This window comes from Scyliorhinus canicula, chromosome 15 (assembly GCF_902713615.1).
Source record: "Scyliorhinus canicula chromosome 15, sScyCan1.1, whole genome shotgun sequence".
NCBI classification, from domain to species: Eukaryota; Metazoa; Chordata; class Chondrichthyes; order Carcharhiniformes; family Scyliorhinidae; genus Scyliorhinus; species Scyliorhinus canicula.
Window position 1 is genome coordinate 25,207,725 of NC_052160.1, and position 21,753 is coordinate 25,229,477.

Sequence of the window (21,753 nt, forward strand, 5' to 3'; positions counted from 1 at the left end):
TAATTTGCTTTGAACCCTCCAAGACCTCTGCACTCCTCTATTTTTGACCTATTTAGCACCCCTGATTCCCATCACTCCACCATCGTTTGGCCATGCCTTTAGCTACTGGGCTCCAAGCTCTGGAATTCCCTGCCTAAATCTCTCTATTTTCCTCCTCCGTTAAGGTGCTCATTAAAATCTACCTGTCTTAACCTCTCCTAATGTTGCTCAGTGCAAAGTGCCTTGGGATATTGTACTATCCTAAAGGTGCTGGATAAATGCTAGTTGCAATGAGTTGTGTTGATGTGCTCACGTACCCTCTTGGCTTTGTCCTTTAGAGCTGTGAGCTGCATCATATTGAAACTCTTCAGGGCACCGAGGAGTTCGACACTTTTTATAAAAGTCTGAGCGGACATGCAGTTCAGCTCTTGGACTGACCAGAAGGAGTTGGCATCAGCCAGCTTGAGTATGTGATCAAAGGAAGGTTCTCTTACACTGCTGCAATCTGCAGGAAAACATGAACGGGGGGTGACATTTCAACACTTCAGAACTCTGAACCTTTGAACATGAGTCAGAAAAATATTAAATTCAACATGCATCGTTAACAATCAATCAAGAGAAAATAATTGGAAGCAGCCAAAGTGGATTTAAAAAAGGAAGCTTAAAACCATTGACAATGCATTGAAAATGAAGTGAGAGTGGAGGATATCTAAAGTGGGCGACTGACTCACGAGCACGTGTTGGAAATGACTGCAGACAGTCATGATTCACCCCAGGGGTAGAAGACGAAATGTAAAAGATTTCGGACAAGGAGCAAGAGAAAAATGTCAATGTTTCAACAACAAAAACAGAGACTATGAATTCACTTAGTGGTTGAAACAAGGGGTGTGATTTAACGGGGAAAAACAGACTCCTTTTGACACGTTTAACGGGGTGTTTCCCAGCACCTGTATCACCGAGAATGACTCCACTATCAAACTATTCAAACTTTCTCCACCTGTGTTGCCCCTTTCAGTGACCTGTGGACCTGTACACTTAGATCTCTCTGACTTTCAATACTCTTTTTTTTTTTTTAATTTTTTTTTAGATTACCCAATCATTTTTTCCAATTAAGGGGCAATTTAGCGTGGCCAATCCACCTACTCTGCACATTTTTGGGTTGTGGGGGCGAAACCCACGCAGACACGGGGAGAATGTGCAAACTCCACACGGACAGTGAACCAGAGCCGGGATCGAACCTGGGACCTCAGCGCCGTGAGGCCACTAGGCCACCGTGCTGCCCGACTTTCAATACTCTTGAGGGTTCTACCATTCACTGTATATTCCCTACCTGCATTAGACCTTCCAAAATGCATTACCTCACATTTGTCCGGATTAAACTCCATCTGCCACCTCTCCACCCAAGTCTCCAAACGATCTAAATCCTGCTGTATCCTCTGACAGTCCTCATCACTATCCACAATTCCACCAACCTTTGTGTCGTCTGCAAACTTACTAATCAGACCAGTTAAATTTTCCTCCAAATCATTTATATACACTACGAACAGCAAAGGTCCCAGCACCGATCCCTGTGGAACACCACTAGTCACAGCCCTCCAATTAGAAAAGCACCCTTCCATTGCTACTCTCTGCCTTCTATGACCTAGCCAGTTCTGTATCCATCTTGACAGCTCACCCCTGATCCCAGGTCCTCAGCGCTGTGAGGCAGCAGTGTTAACCACTGCGCAACCGTGCTGCCCTTATCCTCCCAACTCGTCTATATGGCGCATATACTTGGACTACATACAAGCTCCACCTCAAGGCCCTGGAGAGGTACCATCAACACTGCCTGAGACAGATTCTCCGCATCACCTGGGAGGATAGATGTACTAACACCAGCTTCCTTGAAGGAGCCAAGAGCATTAGCATCGAGGCCATGATCATCTGAAACCAACTCCATTGGGCCGGCCATTTGCTTAGGATGCCCGAGTCACGACTGCCAAAGCAAATCTTCACCGAGCTCAAGGATAATTCCTGAACAAGAGGAGGACAAAAGGAAGTGCTTCAGAGACACCCCAAAACGTTACCTCAAGAAATGCAACATAGGCATCAACGTTGGGATATCCTTGCTCAGAAGAGACCTACTTGGAGGACCTTCTGATTGAAGAGACACAATTCTTCGAGAATGTCCGACGGCAAGAGGAAGTCCAGAAAAGGAGCCAGAAAAAGGTGTTCTGGTGATCTCAAGTCCAGGGAGCAATCCCACCTCCTGGAAACACCAGAGGTTGGAGATGCGACTCTAGGATCGGACTCATCAGTTATGCAAGGGACCCACAGAACCCGCGACAGTAACACAGAATTTCTTAGGTGGACAATCATGGTCGTTAGCAAGTGATCGCCGAAGAAAAAGGTTAGAACATGTGGCACGCTCGCCTCTTTGGCCAGTAAGTTGAACATTCGACTCCCATTCCAGAACTTGAGCGCAAAAATCTAGCCTGACACTCCACTCCAGGAACGAGAGTGCTGCAATGCCAGAAGTGCTATCTTATGGATGAGATGTTAAAATCTGCCCTCTCAGATGGATATAAAAGATTCAATGACACTATTTCAAACACAAAGAGTTGTCTTTGGTGTCTTCGGGCCAATATTTATCCCTCAAGCAACATCATGAAAAACAGATGAACTGGACATCAACTGCTAGCACAGTGGTTAGCACAACTGCATCACAGCTCCAGGGTCCTGGGTGACTGTGTGGAGTTTGCACTGTCCCCCAGTGTCTGCGTGGGTTTTCTCCGGGTGCTCCGTTTCCTCCCCAGTCCAAAGATGTGCAGGTTAGGTGGATTGGCCATGCTAAATTGCCCCTTTGTGTCCAAAAGGTTAGGTGGGGTTACTGGGTTACGGTGATAGGGTGATGGTGTGGGTTTAAGTAGGGTGCCCTTTCCAAGGGCCAGTGCAGACTCGATGGGCCGAATGGCCTCCTTCTGCATGTAAATTCTATGATTCATCACATTGCTGTCTGTGGGAGTTTCCTGTGTGCAAATTGGCTGTGATGTTTCCGACCTTGCAACAGTGACTATGCTTCAACAAAAAAAAGCTATGGGAGCCTGATCGTCACGGAAGGTGCTATATAAATGCAAATCTTTTTGTTTTTCTTTGCACAAACACCAACATGGACTTGTTGGACCTAATGGCCTATTTTGAATGTGCAAATTCTGTGTTTTAAAAGAATTCCTGATAAGTGAGCTGAAAATGCTGGACTCACAACGTGAACTTGGTTTCTCTTTCCACAGATGCTGCCAGACCAGCTGCGTTTGTCCAGCATTTTCAGTTGTTATTTCAGATTTCCAGCATCCACAGTATTTGGCTTTTACCTGATAATTAAACATTGGTTGAAAAGAAGCAGAAAACAAACCCAATCATTGTCACATCCCAGATTTCTAGCTCTGGTGAATGGGACAGATAGAGAGCACTCCCCAGGGTCCAGGAGGCTGCGCAGTCAGCTCACTTAAAGGTCAGCAATTTATATGTAAATGCTCCCCATGAATCATGGAGCTTTGCAGGATTCGGGTGTGTGTGTTAGGTTGCAGATTCTACCAGTGACTGAAATTGACACCAGCAACAGGCTTGAAACTAACCCACGTCAGTTCTGCTGTAATTAGCATCAAGTAGTGGCTACATTCAGCATTAAGCAACAGGCCAGGGCGCTGGTTGATGAGGTTTCCTTTGCAACCGGTAGCAAAAAAATGGAATGTGGGGGACAAAAAGAATCAGCCAATAAACTTTCTCCAGGAAATAGCCGTAGGTGCCATCTGAAAGGGACGTGGGCTGGGATAATGTCAGTCCAATGGGGGTACTTGCCCACCGCGGTCGTGGAACCAGCAGGAAAGCCCCGTCAGGAGGAGGCTGGAAGGCTGGTCTGGGGCCTCTTCCACGATTCAGTGGGTCTGGCCACCATGGTACCCATGGTGATGGGCTGCATTAAACCCAGTCCCGGGGAATCTCAATGCTCGATGGCCATGGGGCCCAGCAGAGCTGGAAATCATGTCTGAACATCGCTGGGTCAGATTCCTTCACCAATGCTCAGTTCTGGTCACTGAGCCACAAGGGATGATATTCAAACACTGGAGACAGTGTTGATGGTGGGGGGAAAGTAGCAAAGTTAATCCCCAGGACTTTCTTTTTCACAAATTTAGAGTACCAAACTTTTTTTTACAATTTAGGGGCAATTTAACATGGCCACTCTACCTAACCTGCACATCTTTGGATTGTGGGGGTGAAACCCACGCAGACACGGGGAGAATGTGCAAACTCCATACGGACAGTGACCCAGGGCCGGGACTCGAACCCGGGTCCTCAGCGCTGCAGTCCCAGTGCTATCCAATAAATTAGTTATTGTTCAAATAAAGAACAAGATGGCTGTGAGGCTGTGAATTCACTTAATAATTGAAGCGGAGATTATGACAACATTTCAGAATGTAACAGATAATTTGCTGAAGGTAAGGGGAATCCAGGGTTTTGGGAGCAGGATGACAAGGTGATGATCTCTCGTGCAGAATATTTAGAATCAGGTGGCCATAGGTGGACGGTGGTGGTGGGGTTCCAGAGCAATGAGATGGGGTTAGGGATGGTCCACAGCTAGAGGGGGGTGGGAGATGGGGGTGTAAAGGTGGAGAGGCGAGGGGGGGTACAGTCCAGAGCTGAGAGAGAGTGGTGAGGATGGGAGGAGGGCGGGGTTTTAATATCCATTTCAGAACAAACAGCATCCTGGCAGCTTGTAGCCCGGGACATGGGACTCAGATACAGGACAATCCAGTAGTGATGGTTGGTCACCCTGAAGAGCAGCTTTATGGAGATAAACGCCAATGTTCGGCAGAATGGCGTGATTTTTACATTGCAAATTTTCTTTAAATTACTCATAAGTTCAATATCTGTGGTCCTCTCGTTCGAGTGGTCTAAGAGCTCTGGGTCCCATCACATTTACACGTCTGAAGGTTATCCAATTCTGCCCACTCTTCTCACATGGCTCCACAATCCTACACACCCTTCCTCCCTCTTTTCATGTCCATTAAGGATTTGGGGCTAAAGCAGACGTGATAAAAGCTGGATCTCTGGAGAGAAGGAATGAAATAAGGATCCCAGGACCTTATCTTACAAGCCCCAGCATTACATTCTAATTCTCTCCAACTCCAGGGTTATTGTAAATACTCCTGGGCCCACTCTCACGCTGCCTCTCAATGCTCCTGGGCCCACTCTCACACTGCCTCTAAATACTCCTGGGCTCACTCTCACACTGCCTCTCAATGCTCCTGGGCCCACTCTCACACTGCCTTTAGACCCTCCTGGGCCCACTCTCACATTGCCTCACAATCCTCCTGGGCTCACTCTCACACTGCCTCTCAATGCTCCTGGGCCCACTCTCACACTGCCTCTCAATCCTCCTGGGCCCACTCTCACACTGCCTCTCGATCCTCCTGGGCCCACTCTCATGCTGCCTCTCAATCCTCCTGGGCCCACTCTCACACTGGCTGTCAATCCTCCTGGGCTCACTCTCACACTGCCTCTCAATCCTCCTGGGCCCACACTCACACTGCCTCTAAATACTCCTGGGCCCACACTCACACTGCCTCTAAATGCTCCTGGGCCCACTCTCACTGCCTTTAGACCCTCCTGGGCCCACTCTCACACTGCCTCTCAATGCTCCTGGGCCCACTCTCACGCTGCCTCTCAATGCTCCTGGGCCCACTCTCATGCTGCCTCTCAATCCTCCTGGGCTCACTCTCACACTGCCTCTCAATGCTCCTGGGCCCACTCTCACACTGCCTCTCAATCCTCCTGGGCCCACTCTCACACTGCCTCTCAATGCTCCTGGGCCCACTCTCACACTGCCTCTCAATGCTCCTGGGCCCACTCTCACACTGCCTCTCAATGCTCCTGGGCTCACTCTCACACTGCCTCTCAATGCTCCTGGGCCCACTCTCACACTGCCTCTCAATGCTCCTGGGCCCACTCTCACACTGCCTTTAGACCCTCCTGGGCCCACTCTCACACTGCCTCTAAATACTCCTGGGCCCACTCTCACACTGCCTCTCAATGCTCCTGGGCCCACTCTCACACTGCCTCTCAATCCTCCTGGGCCCACTCTCACACTGCCTCTAAATACTCCTGGGCCCACACTCACACTGCCTCTAAATGCTCCTGGGCCCACTCTCACTGCCTTTAGACCCTCCTGGGCCCACTCTCACACTGCCTCTCAATGTTCCTGGGCCCACTCTCACGCTGCCTCTCAATGCTCCTGGGCCCACTCTCATGCTGCCTCTCAATCCTCCTGGGCTCACTCTCACACTGCCTCTCAATGCTCCTGGGCCCACTCTCACACTGCCTCTCAATCCTCCTGGGCCCACTCTCACACTGCCTCTCAATGCTCCTGGGCCCACTCTCACACTGCCTCTCAATGCTCCTGGGCCCACTCTCACACTGCCTCTCAATGCTCCTGGGCTCACTCTCACACTGCCTCTCAATGCTCCTGGGCCCACTCTCACACTGCCTCTCAATGCTCCTGGGCCCACTCTCACACTGCCTTTAGACCCTCCTGGGCCCACTCTCACACTGCCTCTAAATACTCCTGGGCCCACTCTCACACTGCCTCTCAATGTTCCTGGGCCCACTCTCACACTGCCTCTCAATCCTCCTGGGCCCACTCTCATGCTGCCTCTCAATCCTCCTGGGCCCACTCTCACACTGCCTCTCAATGCTCCTGGGCCCACTCTCATGCTGCCTCTCAATGCTCCTGGGCTCACTCTCACACTGCCTCTCAATCCTCCTGGGCTCACTCTCACACTGCCTCTCAATGTTCCTGGGCCCACTCTCACGCTGCCTCTCAATCCTCCTGGGCCCACTCTCACACTGCCTCTCAATGCTCCTAGGCTCACTCTCACACTGCCTCTCAATGTTCCTGGGCACACTCTCACACTGCCTCTCGATCCTCCTGGGCCCACTCTCACACTGCCTTTAGACCCTCCTGGGCCCACTCTCACACTGCCTCTCAATGCTCCTGGGCCCACTCTCACACTGCCTCTCAATCCTCCTGGGCCCACTCTCACGCTGCCTCTCAATGCTCCTGGGCCCACTCTCACACTGCCTTTAGACCCTCCTGGGCCCACTCTCACACTGCCTCTCAATGCTCCTGGGCCCACTCTCACACTGCCTCTCAATCCTCCTGGGCCCACTCTCACACTGCCTCTCAATCCTCCTGGGCCCACTCTCACACTGCCTCTCAATGTTCCTGGGCTCACTCTCACACTGCCTCTCAATGCTCCTGGGCTCACTCTCACACTGCCTCTCAATGCTCCTGGGCCCACTCTCACACTGCCTCTCAATGCTCCTGGGCTCACTCTCACACTGGCTCTCAATGCTCCTGGGCCCACTCTCACACTACCTTTAAACCCTCCTGGGCCCACTCTCACACTGCCTCTCAACGCTCCTGGGCCCACTCTCACACTGGCTCTCAATGCTCCTGGGCCCACTCTCACACTGCCTCTCAATGTTCCTGGGCCCACTCTCACACTGCCTCTCAATGCTCCTGGGCCCACTCTCACTGCCTCTCAATGCTCCTGGGCCCACTCTCACACTGCCTTTCAATGTTCCTGGGGTCACTCTCACACTGCCTCTCAATCCTCCTGGGCCCACTCTCACACTGCCTCTCAATGCTCCTGGGCCCACTCTCACACTGCCTCTCAATGTTCCTGGGCCCACTCTCACACTGCCTCTCAATCCCCCTTGGCCCACTCTCACACTGCCTCTCAATGTTCCTGGGCCCACTCTCACACTGCCTCTCAATCCTCCTGGGCCCACTCTCACACTGCCTCTCAATCCCCCTTGGCCCACTCTCACACTGCCTCTCAATCCTCCTGGGCCCACTCTCACACTGCCTCTCAATGCTCCTGGGCCCACTCTCACACTGCCTTTCAATGTTCCTGGGCCCACTCTCACACTGCCTCTCAATGTTCATGGGCCCACTCTCTCACTGCCTCTCAATGTTCCTGGGCCCACTCTCACACTGCCTCTCAATCCTCCGGGGCCCACTCTCACACTGCCTCTCAATGCTCCTGGGCTCACTCTCACATTGCCTCTCAATCCTCCTGGGCCCACTCTCACACTGCCTCTCAATGCTCCTGGGCCCACTCTCACGCTGCCTCTCAATGCTCCTGGGCCCACTCTCACTGCCTCTCAATGCTCCTGGGCCCACTCTCACGCTGCCTCTCAATGCTCCTGGGCCCACTCTCACGCTGCCTCTCAATGCTCCTGGGCCCACTCTCACACTGCCTCTCAATGCTCCTGGGCCCACTCTCACGCTGCCTCTCAATGCTCCTGGGCCCACTCTCACACTGCCTCTCAATGCTCCTGGGCCCACTCTCACGCTGCCTCTCAATACTCCTGGGCCCACTCTCACACTGGCTCTCAATCCTCCTGGGCCCACTCTCACACTGCCTCTCAATGCTCCTGGGCCCACTCTCACACTACCTTTAAACCCTCCTGGGCCCACTCTCACACTGCCTCTCAACGCTCCTGGGCCCACTCTCACACTGGCTCTCAATGCTCCTGGGCTCACTCTCACACTGCCTCTCAATGCTCCTGGGCTCACTCTCACACTGCCTCTCAATGCTCCTGGGCCCACTCTCACACTGCCTCTCAATCCTCCTGGGCTCACTCTCACACTGCCTCTCAATGCTCCTGGGCCCATTCTCACACTGCCTTTAAACCCTCCTGGGCCCACTCTCACACTGCGTCTCAATGCTCCTGGGCCCACTCTCACACTGCCTCTCAATGCTCCTGGGCTCACTCTCACACTGCCTCTCTATCCTCCTGGGCCCACTCTCACTGCCTCTCAATGTCCCTGGGCCCACTCTCATACTGCCTCTCAATGTTCCTGGGCCCACTCTCACGCTGCCTCTCAATCCTCCTGGGCCCACTCTCATGCTGCCTCTCAATCCTCCTGGGCTCACTCTCACACTGCCTCTCAATGTTCCTGGGCCCACTCTCACACTGCCTCTCAATCCTCCTGGGCCCACTCTCACAACACCTCTAAATCCTCCTAGACCAACTATCTCTGCCTCTAGCCCCCCCCCCCCTTTTTAAAAAAGATTGAATTATTATGAACTGGAATGTGCAACCTGAATGACGGCGGAATCAGATTGAATAATCATTTTCAATAAATGGGACTTTTGGGGGATGGCTGAAATGGGGCTAACCATACAGATCTGTCAAAGTGCTAGCACCAGCATGATGGGTCAAATGGCCTCCTCCTCTGTCGTTAGACTCTATTGAGTGCACAATCTTAAATGCTATACTGTTAAGCAGGAAACAGACACCAAACGTGTTTAACTAGCTTGAGATAGCAGTGACCACTGCTTTCAAGGTTGGCGCCATCAGACAGGATTAAATTTAACATTGGTTGGGCAAAAATAGAAGCGATTTAAAAATCAACCAAACCCAAGCAGAATGCTCTTCCAGAAAGAAAGACTTTGTTATAGGTGCACATGGAGAGGTGAGCCATTTTTCAAGGTAGACTCAGTTCTCTGTAAAGGAAAAGAAATTCACCTGGTGATGGACTGGAGGGTTTATCATTCCCACTTGTTTTTCTGACAGCATCGAACACCACAGCCAGGAAATCCTGATTTATGACCATCCCCTCTACTTCCAATGCTAACTGCAATAGTATATCCGGAAACTGAGAAAGGGGGAGGAACAAGGAAAAATAGAATGTATCAAAGCATTTCAATACACTGGATGAAACTGTAGAAATAATTATTCAGACATTTGGGGCGTGTAACTGTCGAATATGATCTGTTTTCACAGAATTAGGAGCAGAATTAGGCCACTTGGCCCATCGAGCCTGCTCCTCCATTCAATCATGGCTGATATTTTCTCATCCCCATTCTCTTGCCTTCTCCCCATAACCCCTGATCCCCTTATTGATCAAAAACCTATCTATCTGTTTTAAAGACACTCAGTGATTTGGCCTCCACAGCCTTCTGTGGCAAATGATGATGGTGTACCTGCATAAGAAATGTATCTGCATGAGAAATGTGGAGGTTGATGACTTAGAAAGAGACCATTCAACCTATCATGCCAATGATTGACCTTTGCTTATAATCTAAAACTAACCCTCTCTTGTCACAACCCTCGTACCTTCCTCTGCTTCAAATGGTTATTCATTTTATAGAGATCCAGCCGCAAATCTAAAAATCAGCTCTCTGACCAGCTACAAGGTGGCAAAGCTGACAGACATGGGCAAGGACGATGGTTCGATAGCTGTGCCAAGGCACAGCACATGGTCAACCGAACAAAGGGGTACAGACTCGCGTACCTTTTCAGCAAGAATGGTCAGGTCTTCCTTTGACAAGAGTGTAACTAAAGGTCCCAGATCCTGTATCAATTCAGGTTGCCAGGCAGTGGGATTCCTAGAATAGAAAAAAGGATTGTTCTAAAACTGGGAATTTAAACACTGGGAACATTGGAATTCGCTGGACTAATTAGTTATCAAAAGAATATGCGGTTTAAAAAAAAATATTTTAATTCAAATTTTCAACACTTTAACGTTTGTACAACCAATAAACACAAGCCCTGCCATCCATTGATGGCAACCAGATCCCCAAAGTGTAAGATAAATAAACCCCATCTCTTGTGGAACCCCTCATCTGTCCGTCTCAGAGCAAATATCATCTCCAAAAACAGGAACACCATTAAATCCCCCAGTCACACTGAGGCAATGGGGGGAGAAGCTGACCTACAACCCAACAGGATCCGCCTGCAAGCGATCAATGAGGCAAAGGCTTGCACATCTGCTCTTGTACCCATCTGCAACCAGGGCAAGTCCAACACCCTGAATAGGGACTCCAGGGAACCCTGCTCCAAATCCATGTGGAGAACGTCAGACGTGGTACTGAAAAACGATCTCCAACATTTCTTCAACTTTGGGCAGGACCAAAACATATGGACATGATTGGCTGGGCCCCTCCCACACCGCTCACAGCTATCCTCCATTCCCTTAAACAACCGGCTCATCCTCACCTTTGTTAAGTGTGCCCTGTGCACCACTTTTAGTTGAATCAACCCCAGCCTCGTGCGTGAGGTTGAGGCATTGGATATGGTGTTTTATCACAGATCAGTTATGATCTGTTGAATTATGGAACATGCCAGAGGGGCTGAATGGCCTCCTTCTGTTACTATATTCTGCACCATGGAACTTTCAATTATAATTCGATTGATATTATGTTTTGTTCCCCCCCCTCGTTCATCCTCCCCCAGAGCATTCTCTTCTTTCCTCATCAGAATGCTGACTCTTGCTTGTTTAACATGCCACCGATAGCTTCCACTCTCTGGTATCTTGCCCATGAATCCAGATTACCACTGCTGATCGGTGGTGCCATCAAGAAGCAACACAGCGGAGTCAAACCATGCCTTCACCAGCTGCCCTTTCACATGGGGAAGGAAGGCAACAGATAGCGGTCAAGGTTGGGAACCTAGGCTGATGTTTTCTATTTCTTGGCCTAGTGGGATGGAGACCAGTTGTAAAAGTCCTCTTATCCCTGATCTGACATTAACTGATAACTGACCTGACATCAATTGAATCAACAAAGAGCAGGGGACAAACCTGGGTGTACAGAGGAATGATTGCCTTATATCATTAGTGCCTTAATTTACTCATTGAATCAGAGAGATACAAAACCCACATACCATCCTTCACTGCGCCATTGGGAAGTCCCATTAACGTTTCAAAGCTCCATTGCCTTACCCATAATATTCTCTCATTTTATTTCGAACTTCTCTTTTCTGGTCATTGCTGAGCTTTCTGCAGGACCTGAACTGCATGAATGCTTCTGCCAGAGCTTTGAGGGATATATTTGTCTTGATGAACTGTGGTGACAGATTGCAAATCATTCTGCCCAAGATATCCACATCATACTCATCGCGTAGTGTGTAATTCTGAAAATGCAAAGACTGTTTATGATTAAAAGGTAACATAATTCCTCAAATCAATGTGAGTCTGGCCACCTCATACCTCGATTTTAATGTAAAATCTCCAAATCAGAATGTTTGCTACAGAAAGGATACAGATGCAATAGGGATTATCAAATCAAAAAGTATATATATATAAGGAGACTTTTTCTTTTAAATTCATTCATTTTTTATATTAGTTTTTAAAATAAATTTAGAGTACCCAATTATTTTTTCCAATTAAGGGGCAATTTAGCATGACCAATCCACCTAAGTTGCACATCTTTGGGTTGTGGGGGTGAAACCCACGCAGATACGGTGAGAACGTGCAAACCCCACACGGACAGTGACCCAGGGCCGGGATTCGAACCCGGGTCCTCAGCGCCGTAGGCAGCAATGCTAATCACTGTGTCACCGTGCTGCCCTTAAATTCATTCATGAACAGGAGTGTCACTGGCTCGGCCAGCATTTAATGCCCTTGAGAAGGCAGTGATGAGCTGCCTTCTTGAACCGCTGCAACCCGTGAGTTATAAGTACCCCATAGTGCTGTCTAGGAATCAGTTCCAGGATTTTGACCCAGCGACAGTGAAGGAATGGCAATATACTTCCAAGTCAGGGTGGTGTGTGACTTGGTGGGAAACTTGCAGGTGGTGGTTCTCATGTATCTGCTGCCCTTCTCCTTCCAGGGGGAATAGGTCAAAGGTTTGGAATGTGCTGTTGAAGGAGCCTTGGTGAGCTGCTGCAGTGCATCTTGTAGAAGGTACACACTGCTGACACTGTGCATCATTGATGGATGGATTGAATGTTTTAAGGTGGTAGATGAGGGTTGGTGGTGCAGTGGTTACCACTGCTACCTCACAGCGCCGAGGACCCAGGTTAATCCTGGCCCCGGTCACTGTCTATTTGCAGTTTGCACATTCTCCCCGGGTCTGTGTGGGTTTTACCCCCACAACCCAAAGATGTGCAGGGTAGATGGATTGGCCATGCTAAATTGCCCTTTAATTGGGGGGGAAAAAAGAATAGGGCACTTTAGATTTTTTTAAAAGATGGTAGATGGGTGCCAATTAAGCAGACTGCTTTGTCCTGGATGGCGTCAAGCTTCGAGTGTTGTTGGAACTGCATTCATCCAGGCAATGCAGAGTATCCTATCACACTCCTGACTTGTGCCTTGTCAATGCTGGATAGGGTTTGGGAAAATACGGAGACAAGTTACTCGCTGCAGAATTCCCAGCCTCTGACTAGTTCTGGTCATCACAGTATTTATTTGGCCGGTCTAGTTAACTTTCTAGTTAGGTAGTTAAACCGGTGATCATTGACTTAAGCAGATTGTCCTGAATCAGGAACACTGGTGATTGCTTTTCAATGGATCTTGAATACTTCATGTAGTTTTTTTCTCTTTATTTAAGGAAGGGTGTAAATTTGTTGGAAGTGGTTCAGAGGAGGTTTATTTGATTGATGCCTGGAATGAGTGAATTGTCTTATGAGGAAAGGTTGGAGAGGCAGGGCTTGTTTCTCCTGGATCCTGAATGGTCTTGACAAGGTGGACGTGGAAAGGATGTTTCCTCTTGTGGGTGAGTCCAGAACTAGGGGGCAATGTTTTAAAATTAGGAATCGCACTTGCAGGACAAACAAGGTGAAATATTTTCTCTCAAGACTTTGAAACTGTTGCCTCAGAACGCAATGGAAGCAGGGTCACTGAATATTTCTAATGCACAGGTAAATAAAGTCTTGTTAGGTGAGGGAATCAAAGGTTCTTGGGGATAGATGGGAATGTGGAACTCAACACAGATAGATCAGAGGGCAGCACGGTGGCGCAGTGGGTTAGCCCTGCTGCCTCACGGTGCCGAGGTCCCAGATTCGATCCCAGCCCTAGGTCACTGTCCATGTGGAGTTTGCACGTTCTCCCCGTGTTTGCGTGGGTTTTGCCCCCACAACCCAAAGATGTGCAGGATAGGTGGATTGGCCACATTAAAAAATTGCCCCTTAATTGGAAAAAAATAATTGGGTACTCTAAATTTTAAAAAACACATCAGCCATGATTTTATTTTAGTTTTTTAACTTAAAGTACCCAATTCTTTTTTTCCAATTAAGGGGCAATTTTAGTGTGGACAATCCACCTACCCTGCACATCTTTGGGTTGTGGGGGTGAGACCTGTTGCCAATTTGCACTGGAGACGCCAATAATGTTGCTCTTTTTAACTGGATACTGATAGTTATTAATGATGATATTGCTTTCAGAGTCGCCAGGTATCAAATGATACCACCACAAGGTTTAACCAGATATCGATTAAAGACCCAACAACCAGTTAGTTAGTTCAAGTTCAATGATAGTTTATTTACACACAAGAATTACTTCAACATGCAACATAAAATACTACAAGCTAAATTACACCTAACATGACAACAACCTGTACTTAACTTCAGGCACCCGGCTTTATGCAGAGGAACAAGGCCTTTGTTCGGATCTTGCGTGGCTGGGTCTGGAGAAATGACTTTGTTTCTGCTGGGCTCATCCATCTGATAGCGATCGTTGGTCTTGAACTTGCTTCTGGTCGTGGTGCTGCAGTTGGTATCAGGCGTAGGCCAGGCTAAGATAGACCAAGCGCTGGGGCCAAAAGAGATCGAACACATGGCAGTGTCTCTTTTTATCCTTCGGAGGTTTTGCGCTCTTTTGGGCGGTCCTTAGCTTTGGACCCAATAATTCGGAAAGCTTCGATTACTACCTTTGATTTTAGCCAATAAAGGGGCGGGTGCCTTGATGGCTGGGCGTGTCCTGAGCAGTCATTGACCTTGGCTGTTAGGGCTTCCTGGGTGAAGGGAATGGCACCGATGAGCCTGTATCTGTATCTGATACCCGAGTACCCGTCCTTTGTTCTGGGGAATGGCCGTTAGAATGCAAAGCAGCTAGGGGGTTCGATATTGTCTGGTTATCTAGTGGCCAATATACACTTCAGCTCTGAGTTCGTCTGGATCCTGCATTGGCCATATTTCCCGTGATTCTTTGCAAGTGGCCATACTTCCCTTTGTAAGTGGCCATCCCAGATGGCTACATCCCGTCCTTTTGATCCTGAACGCGAAGCGTGGTGCATCACACTATCGATCCCTCATCCGTCTTTGGTGTGCCGGTTACCCTTGGTCAAGGACAGGTTCTATATTACTCTGTCCTGTTTTTGGAGCATTTACCTAAGTTTTTAATACATCACACATTCATAAATTCTAAGGTGCCATTATAAACATTTAATCATACATTTAACTTATTTACACAAGGGAACATCGAGCTGCCATTACCTAAGCTACACTCGTGCTGCTGGCAAATATCAAATGGAACCAATGTACAATACAAAAATTTTAAACAGCAGCAGCATCACATTTCTACTTAAGTCACTCATAGAAAAATACAATTTTTATTTTGTCAGAGAAAAAATGGTTTAAAGAAAAAAAAAAGAAAAAAGAAAAAATGGTTTAAAAGGTTTGTGGGGTTTGGTGGAATCCAAGGGAAGGGGCTCGGAGTGTATATATCAGGGAGCGGGAGGCTCTCCTTTGCCATTTACGGAGTCTGAGTATCTGAACGACACTGCAGAGTAGCAGAGTATTGCTATTACCAAAAGGGCTTCTGCTGTATATGTGAGGGAATACCACTTTGCAATGTTTTCGCACCATTTGGGGGTATCAGTGTATATCTCTGTGTGGTGTGGTGTCCGGGCTAGGGGTATCATGTTGTGTGGTCATGTTCGGGGCTGGTGTGGTGTAGAGTACAAAAGTTTGTAACGCGCGCAGTTGTAGGGATCCAACGATGATTATAATGGAGGTCATCAGTTCTGTCTTCATCTTCTTGTCTTTTTGTTCTTCGTTCTTCATATATTCCTGGGGGTGCAAGCATAATATCTGTTATTACCCCTGGTTAATATCTCGTTTTGTTTGTCTTTCTCTTCTGAACTTCAATTACCCATTAGAATCGTCACCATGTGTGACTCCCTCATTTAAAAAAAAATAATCATTTTGGAGATAAGACATCCGAGAAAAAAAATATTCTGTTAAAGTTGAAGGAATCTCGCAGCTTGTGGTCGATGCATATGGCAGAAAATTTTGTCCCAACCAAGTGTGTCGAACATGTAAATAGCAGTTGGGGTTCCGACCAAAGAGTTGCTGAAAGTAAAGAGTTGAGTGCAGAGACTGTGACAAAAAGCATTCTTTAAACCACACGCAAAAAGAGCAGATAAGGGGAAACAAAGACCTGCCAAGGACAGTAAGGAGAGTTAAGAACTTTTCCAAATTACTCGCAATGACGGGAACATGGGGTGTGTGTGAGCCGTGGCAGGGCAAGAATGGGTGGACTTCCTCGGGTAGGGCGGTGATCAGTGCCGTTGCTCCACTACCCGAGCTTGGCTGACTGAACATTGGGGGTCGGTCCTCAGGCAGGGCGGGGAATAGTGCCGTTACTCCACTACCTTACACGAGGGGAAAGAATTTGTAACATATGGACTCCGACAATGTGAAGAAAAGTAATCATGACTGCATCAAGAAATTTAGTAAATGGGCGACATTAATTAAAACATGTGAGACCGGAAGAATAAACTGTATCAAGAAATTCCATGTCAAAGTGATATTAACTAAAACCATGTAAGATCAGAAAGAAAGCGGGCAGGCTCCATCAGAAAATAGGGCACCGTAAATCTCAGTCGGTTCCTTTTTCTCATCATCTGGACACCTCAGGGTTCAGTACCAAAAAGCGTCGCGAAAGGGTTACCGTAACGGGAGTCAGACTCTGAGTCATCACCATATCCCGGTTGCCAAACTCGTCTCTGGCGCTTTCATGCCGTGGCCGCGAGGGCCGTTGTGGGATCCGAATCATCGTTCCTTATCAATCAATGCGAGTTATCGCGGTGCCAATGGGGAATTCTTTGGTCATGAGGGACGGTAGGTGCAAAGGGCAAATTTTTCTCATCGGGCAGTGGCGGTGGCTCTGGCTGTGGCAATGAAAGGGGGTATAGGGGGCCAAACATGTCATGGTCGTGGTTCCAGGGGCTGGAGCGACTTGATCCTGGGCGGTTGTGCCATTGGTCGTTGATTTCCAATAAGTCTGGAGTACTGTCGCTAGCGTCTGAATCAAGTTCAAGGTGGAAAGTCATACCTGTGGGCGGAGACACGGTCGGGTCTGTGAACGAGTTGTCCAGGCTGGGGGAGGGTTGTCAGTGGGCGGGGTGTACTTGTCTGCCATTGCCAGGGAGACGTGGTGTGAGTGGCTGCATTGGGTTCCATAAACTTTAAGCTGGTTGATATGGAACCAAACTGATTGTCCATTAGGGTACGTTATTTTGTACACCAAGGGGCTCACTTTATCCAAAATGGAGTAGGGTCCTGCAAATGTAGGGGAGAGGAACGAACTGGGATTATATAGGGAAACCATCACTTGCTGACCGACTGTATACTCTATTGGGTGGACTGTTTTATCAAAGCAGGCCTTACTCTGCTTTTTCCTCGCGCCTAGTCGGACAGCTGCAGCGAGCTGGACTGCTTTAATATTTTCCATGACCTATGTCATGATATGCAGGCATGCAGATAATAATATACAGACAGGCAGCTAATGAACACAGAGAACAGGACATGACCAATGAACAGGCAGGACAGTCAGAGGTGGTATCTCACTATAAAAGGCACGAGGCATTTACACTCCACCTCTTTCCACTGATGAACATCTACAGAGTGAGTCAGGGTGTATGTACAGTATCACACCTCCAGCATGTGGCTAAAAGCTAGTCTGGTTCAGTCAGACAGAGTAACCACACTTACGTTAGCAGAGAGTTGAACTCATAGAGAACTGTGCTACTGGTTCAATAAATCAGATTGAACTAACTTCAAGGTCTGGAGTATCTTTTGGTTAAAGTTGCATCCAGTTGCAGCCTGTGTTATTCCAGAGTACATATCACGACATGCTACAAGGAGATTGCTTAATCTAGATGGTTTACCTCAGTCAGTTCCGTGACAACCAGCGAATGTATACTGGCACCATGGAGAAGATTCAGGCTCCTCACCAGCTCATGTCCTCCGGCAATCTCAGTGCCAACTGGCGGACATTCAAGCAAAGGTTTCTGCTGTACATCGAAGCTTCAGGCCTCGTGGGTACGTCTGATGCAAGGAAGATCGCGCTTCTCCCCTCAACAGCAGGTGATCAAGCCATCAAACTCTTCAACTCTTTTCACTTCACTGAAGGCCAGGACAAGACAAAGTTTCAGACCATCCTGGCCAAGTTTGACAGTCACTGTGAAGTGGACACCAATGAAATCCTCGAGCGCTACATATTCAAACAGTGTCTACAAGGTAAAGATGAATCTTTCAACTCCTTCCTAACTAACCTCCGCCTGCTAGCGCTGTCCTGCAACTTTGGTGATATTGCTGACTCCATGATCAGAGACCAAATTATTTTTGGAGTTCACTCTGATCCTCTGAGTGAGCAGCTACTGAAAATCAAGCATCTGACCCTGCCAGTCGCGATTGAAACATGCACAGTGCATGAGCATGCCAAAAATCGCTATGCCCAGTACAAATCGGCTGAAAATGAGAAACTTGCCTCCTGTTGAAGAAATCTAGTGGCCAATATACACTTCAGCTCTGAGTTCGTCTGGATCCTGCATTGGCCATATTTCCCGTGATTCTTTGCAAGTGGCCATATTTCCCTTTGTAAGTGGCCATCCCAGATGGCTACAGACCCACGCACACACGGGGGGAATGTGAAAACTCCACATGTGAAAACTCCACACGGACAGTGACCCGGGGCCGGGATCAGACCCAGGTCCTCGGTGCCGTGAGGCAGCAGTGCTAACCATCGTGCCGCCACCCCCCCAACCCAGCCATGATCTTATTGGTTGGCAGAGCAGGTTCGAGGGGCTGAATGGCCTACCTCTGCTACTATTTCGAATGTTCGCATTAGATATCCAAGTTGGGTTAGAGTCTGGTCATATTACTAAGCCGAGTCCGTGCCTAGCAGTTCCCTTACCAGACACTGCAGTGCCCTTCTGACCACCTTGTTCCTCTTTGTGGAGTCGGGAATTATTAAAGGTAGCTCAGCTCTGCCCAGGCTGACTAACAACGGTCTGCAAACAGATTGAGCAGCATTCTCCAGGAGAGCAGTGCTGGAGAGAGCAGAAAGAAAACAAATCTCAAGATTTACTCTTGCCATTCTTACACGACAAAATGCTAGACTTAGCCCTGGGCGCCCAAACGTGTACTCACGGGAGGGTCGTGAGAAGAAGAGGTGGCGTCATCTTGGGCACTTCTTGTTGGTACTTCCATGTCAGGCAGTTCAGCTGAAATGGCAGGAAGAATATTCAAAGGTGCAGTGGCCTTGCAACAGCAAATGTGTAAGGCAATGATGTACATGACGGTGAAGTTTCTGTGTGCAATATCTCCAAGACAAGAATGATGCGCATGCAGGCACACACATGTGTGCATGCACATACACGTGTGCTTGCACACACACACACACACACACACATGTGCATGCATGCACACACATGTGCACACACATGCATGTGCATGCACACATGTACACACATGTGCACATGCATGCACATGTGCGTGCGCACACACATACATGCACATACACGCATGCACACACATACATATACACACACACACACATACATACACACACACATATATACACATACACGCACACACAATACAATTTTACACAAATATCCAGTTAGAATTATAGAATGGTTACAGCACAGGAGGCCATCTGGCCTGTCATGTCTGTACCAACCGCCTGCAAGGGCAGCTCAGAGAATCCAATTTCCCCACAGCAACATTTTTTTCTTACTAGGCACTTCTTCAATTCCATTTTGAAATCCCCAATCGAATCTGCCTCCACCACACATTCAGACAGTGAATTGCAGATTCTAACCACTCACTGCAAAAAATTGCAACTACTTCTTAATAATTTGTTTGGCATACCTTCAGCCGGTTCCTTAAATCCCGCCTTGGGGGAAAGCCGGCACAGAACAGGGTGCTGTCAGGATCTTCCCACCCGGCATGCACCGGAATCCACCTTTTCCAGGCTGGGGAACATCTGCCTGTTCATTTCCTGGTGTGCCCCTGATCATAGTGATTAACTTTTTTATATACAGTGAATTCAATAATGGTGGTTTCACCTGGCTTCTTTCCCGACCTAAGCATGTCCCAAAGTGTTCTACAGCCAACAAAGCATTTTAAAAAAAGTTTAGTCACTTGTAATGTAGGAAATACAGCAGTTAATTTATGCACAGCAAGTTCCAACAAACAGCAATGTGACAATGATCAAATAATCTCTTTTTTTTTTAGTGTACTGACTGGGATAAATATTGGCCAGGACACTGGGGATAATTCCCCTGTTCTTCAAAATAATGCCATGGGAATTGGATATATACACTTGGAAAAATAAACAAAGAAACATTTACAGATCTATGGGGAAAGAATGCTCAAGTGGGACTAATGGACCAGTTGGGCCTGTTTCTGTGCTGCATATTTTATGAATGATTAGACCCGTGCAGGCCCGTGGCATTCTTTTAAAAAAATTTAGATTACCCAATTCATTTTTTCCAATTAAGGGGCAATTTAGCATGGCCAATCTACCTACTCTGCACATCTTTGGGTTGTGGGGGCGAAACCCACGCAAACATGGGGAGAATGTGCAAACTCCACACGGACAGTGACCCAGAGCCGGGATCGAACCTGGGACCTCGGCGCCGTGAGGCTGCAGGGCTAACCCACTGCACCACCGTGCTGCCCCGGCCCGTGGCATTATTTTCCTGCACCATACATGCCTCCGAAATTCGGCATTACTCCGTCGATAAAGAGGCCCAGGCCATCGTTGAAGCTGTGCGGCATTGGAGGCATTACCTGGCCGGCAGGAGATTCACTCTCCTCCCTGACCAACGGTTGGTTGCCTTCATGTTTAATAACACACAGCGGGGCAAGATCAAAAACGATAAAATCTTGAGGTGGAGGATCAAGCTCTCCACCTACAACTTAGGCGCCCTTGGGGGGGGGGGGGGGGGGGGGTAAGCTCAATGAGCCCCCGATGCGCTATCCCGAGGTACATGTGCCAGCGCACAGGTGGACTGACTCCGGACTTTGCTCGACAACCTCTGTCACCTGTCACAAGTTGTTACCATTTCATCAAGGCCCGCAACCTGCCCTACTCCATCGAGGAAGTCCGGGCAATCACCAGAGACTGCCAGGTCTGCGCGGAGTGTAAGCCGTTCTCCGTAGACACGTTCGACTCCACAAGGCGGACCCATTGGTTGAGAGGGTACAGCTACTTCACGCCAACCCGCAGTACGCCTACGTAGCGTACCCCGATGGCCGCCAAGACACAGTCTCCCTCAGGGACCTGGCACCAGCTGGCACACCCCCGACCCGGTGCCACCCTCCCCTCCCCCACCGCAGCCCCCGCTCCAGGACAATCCGTCCTCCCCCTTGCTCCCACCCGGGGATGAAGAGGATTCCGACATGCTCCCGGAGTCACCGAAAACCAAACCGACGCCAGAGTCGCTGCCAGAACTGCGGCGCTCTCAATGACAGATCAAGGCTCCGGACCACCTGAATTTGTAATATTATCTGTACTTTTATAACACATCTTTCTGTATATCGTTCTCCACCACCCCCGCCGGACTCAATTTTTTAACAGATGGTGAATGTAGTAGTCACCACTGCTGTATATATTGTATATAGAGGATGTCGATGTAGGTGCTTTATGATAAGGCCCAGGTATGGGGGTAGTTCCCTGCCTGCTGGCTCCGCCCAGTAGGCGGAGTATAA

General features: G+C 48.6%; 1 protein-coding gene across 1 annotated transcript in view; it reads right to left on the reverse strand.

The window, feature by feature from the left end:
• Positions 1-21,753, reverse strand: part of LOC119978942 (otoancorin-like) — a 59,739-nt gene that overhangs the window by 18,963 nt on the left and 19,023 nt on the right. Inside the window, exons 16-21 of the mRNA XM_038820889.1 lie at positions 19,186-19,259; positions 18,950-19,085; positions 11,753-11,943; positions 10,325-10,418; positions 9,556-9,685; positions 297-484 (exon numbers count right to left, since the gene is read on the reverse strand). Coding sequence (XP_038676817.1) covers positions 297-484; positions 9,556-9,685; positions 10,325-10,418; positions 11,753-11,943; positions 18,950-19,085; positions 19,186-19,259 — 813 coding nt within the window. The remainder of the gene's footprint in view (positions 1-296; positions 485-9,555; positions 9,686-10,324; positions 10,419-11,752; positions 11,944-18,949; positions 19,086-19,185; positions 19,260-21,753) is intronic.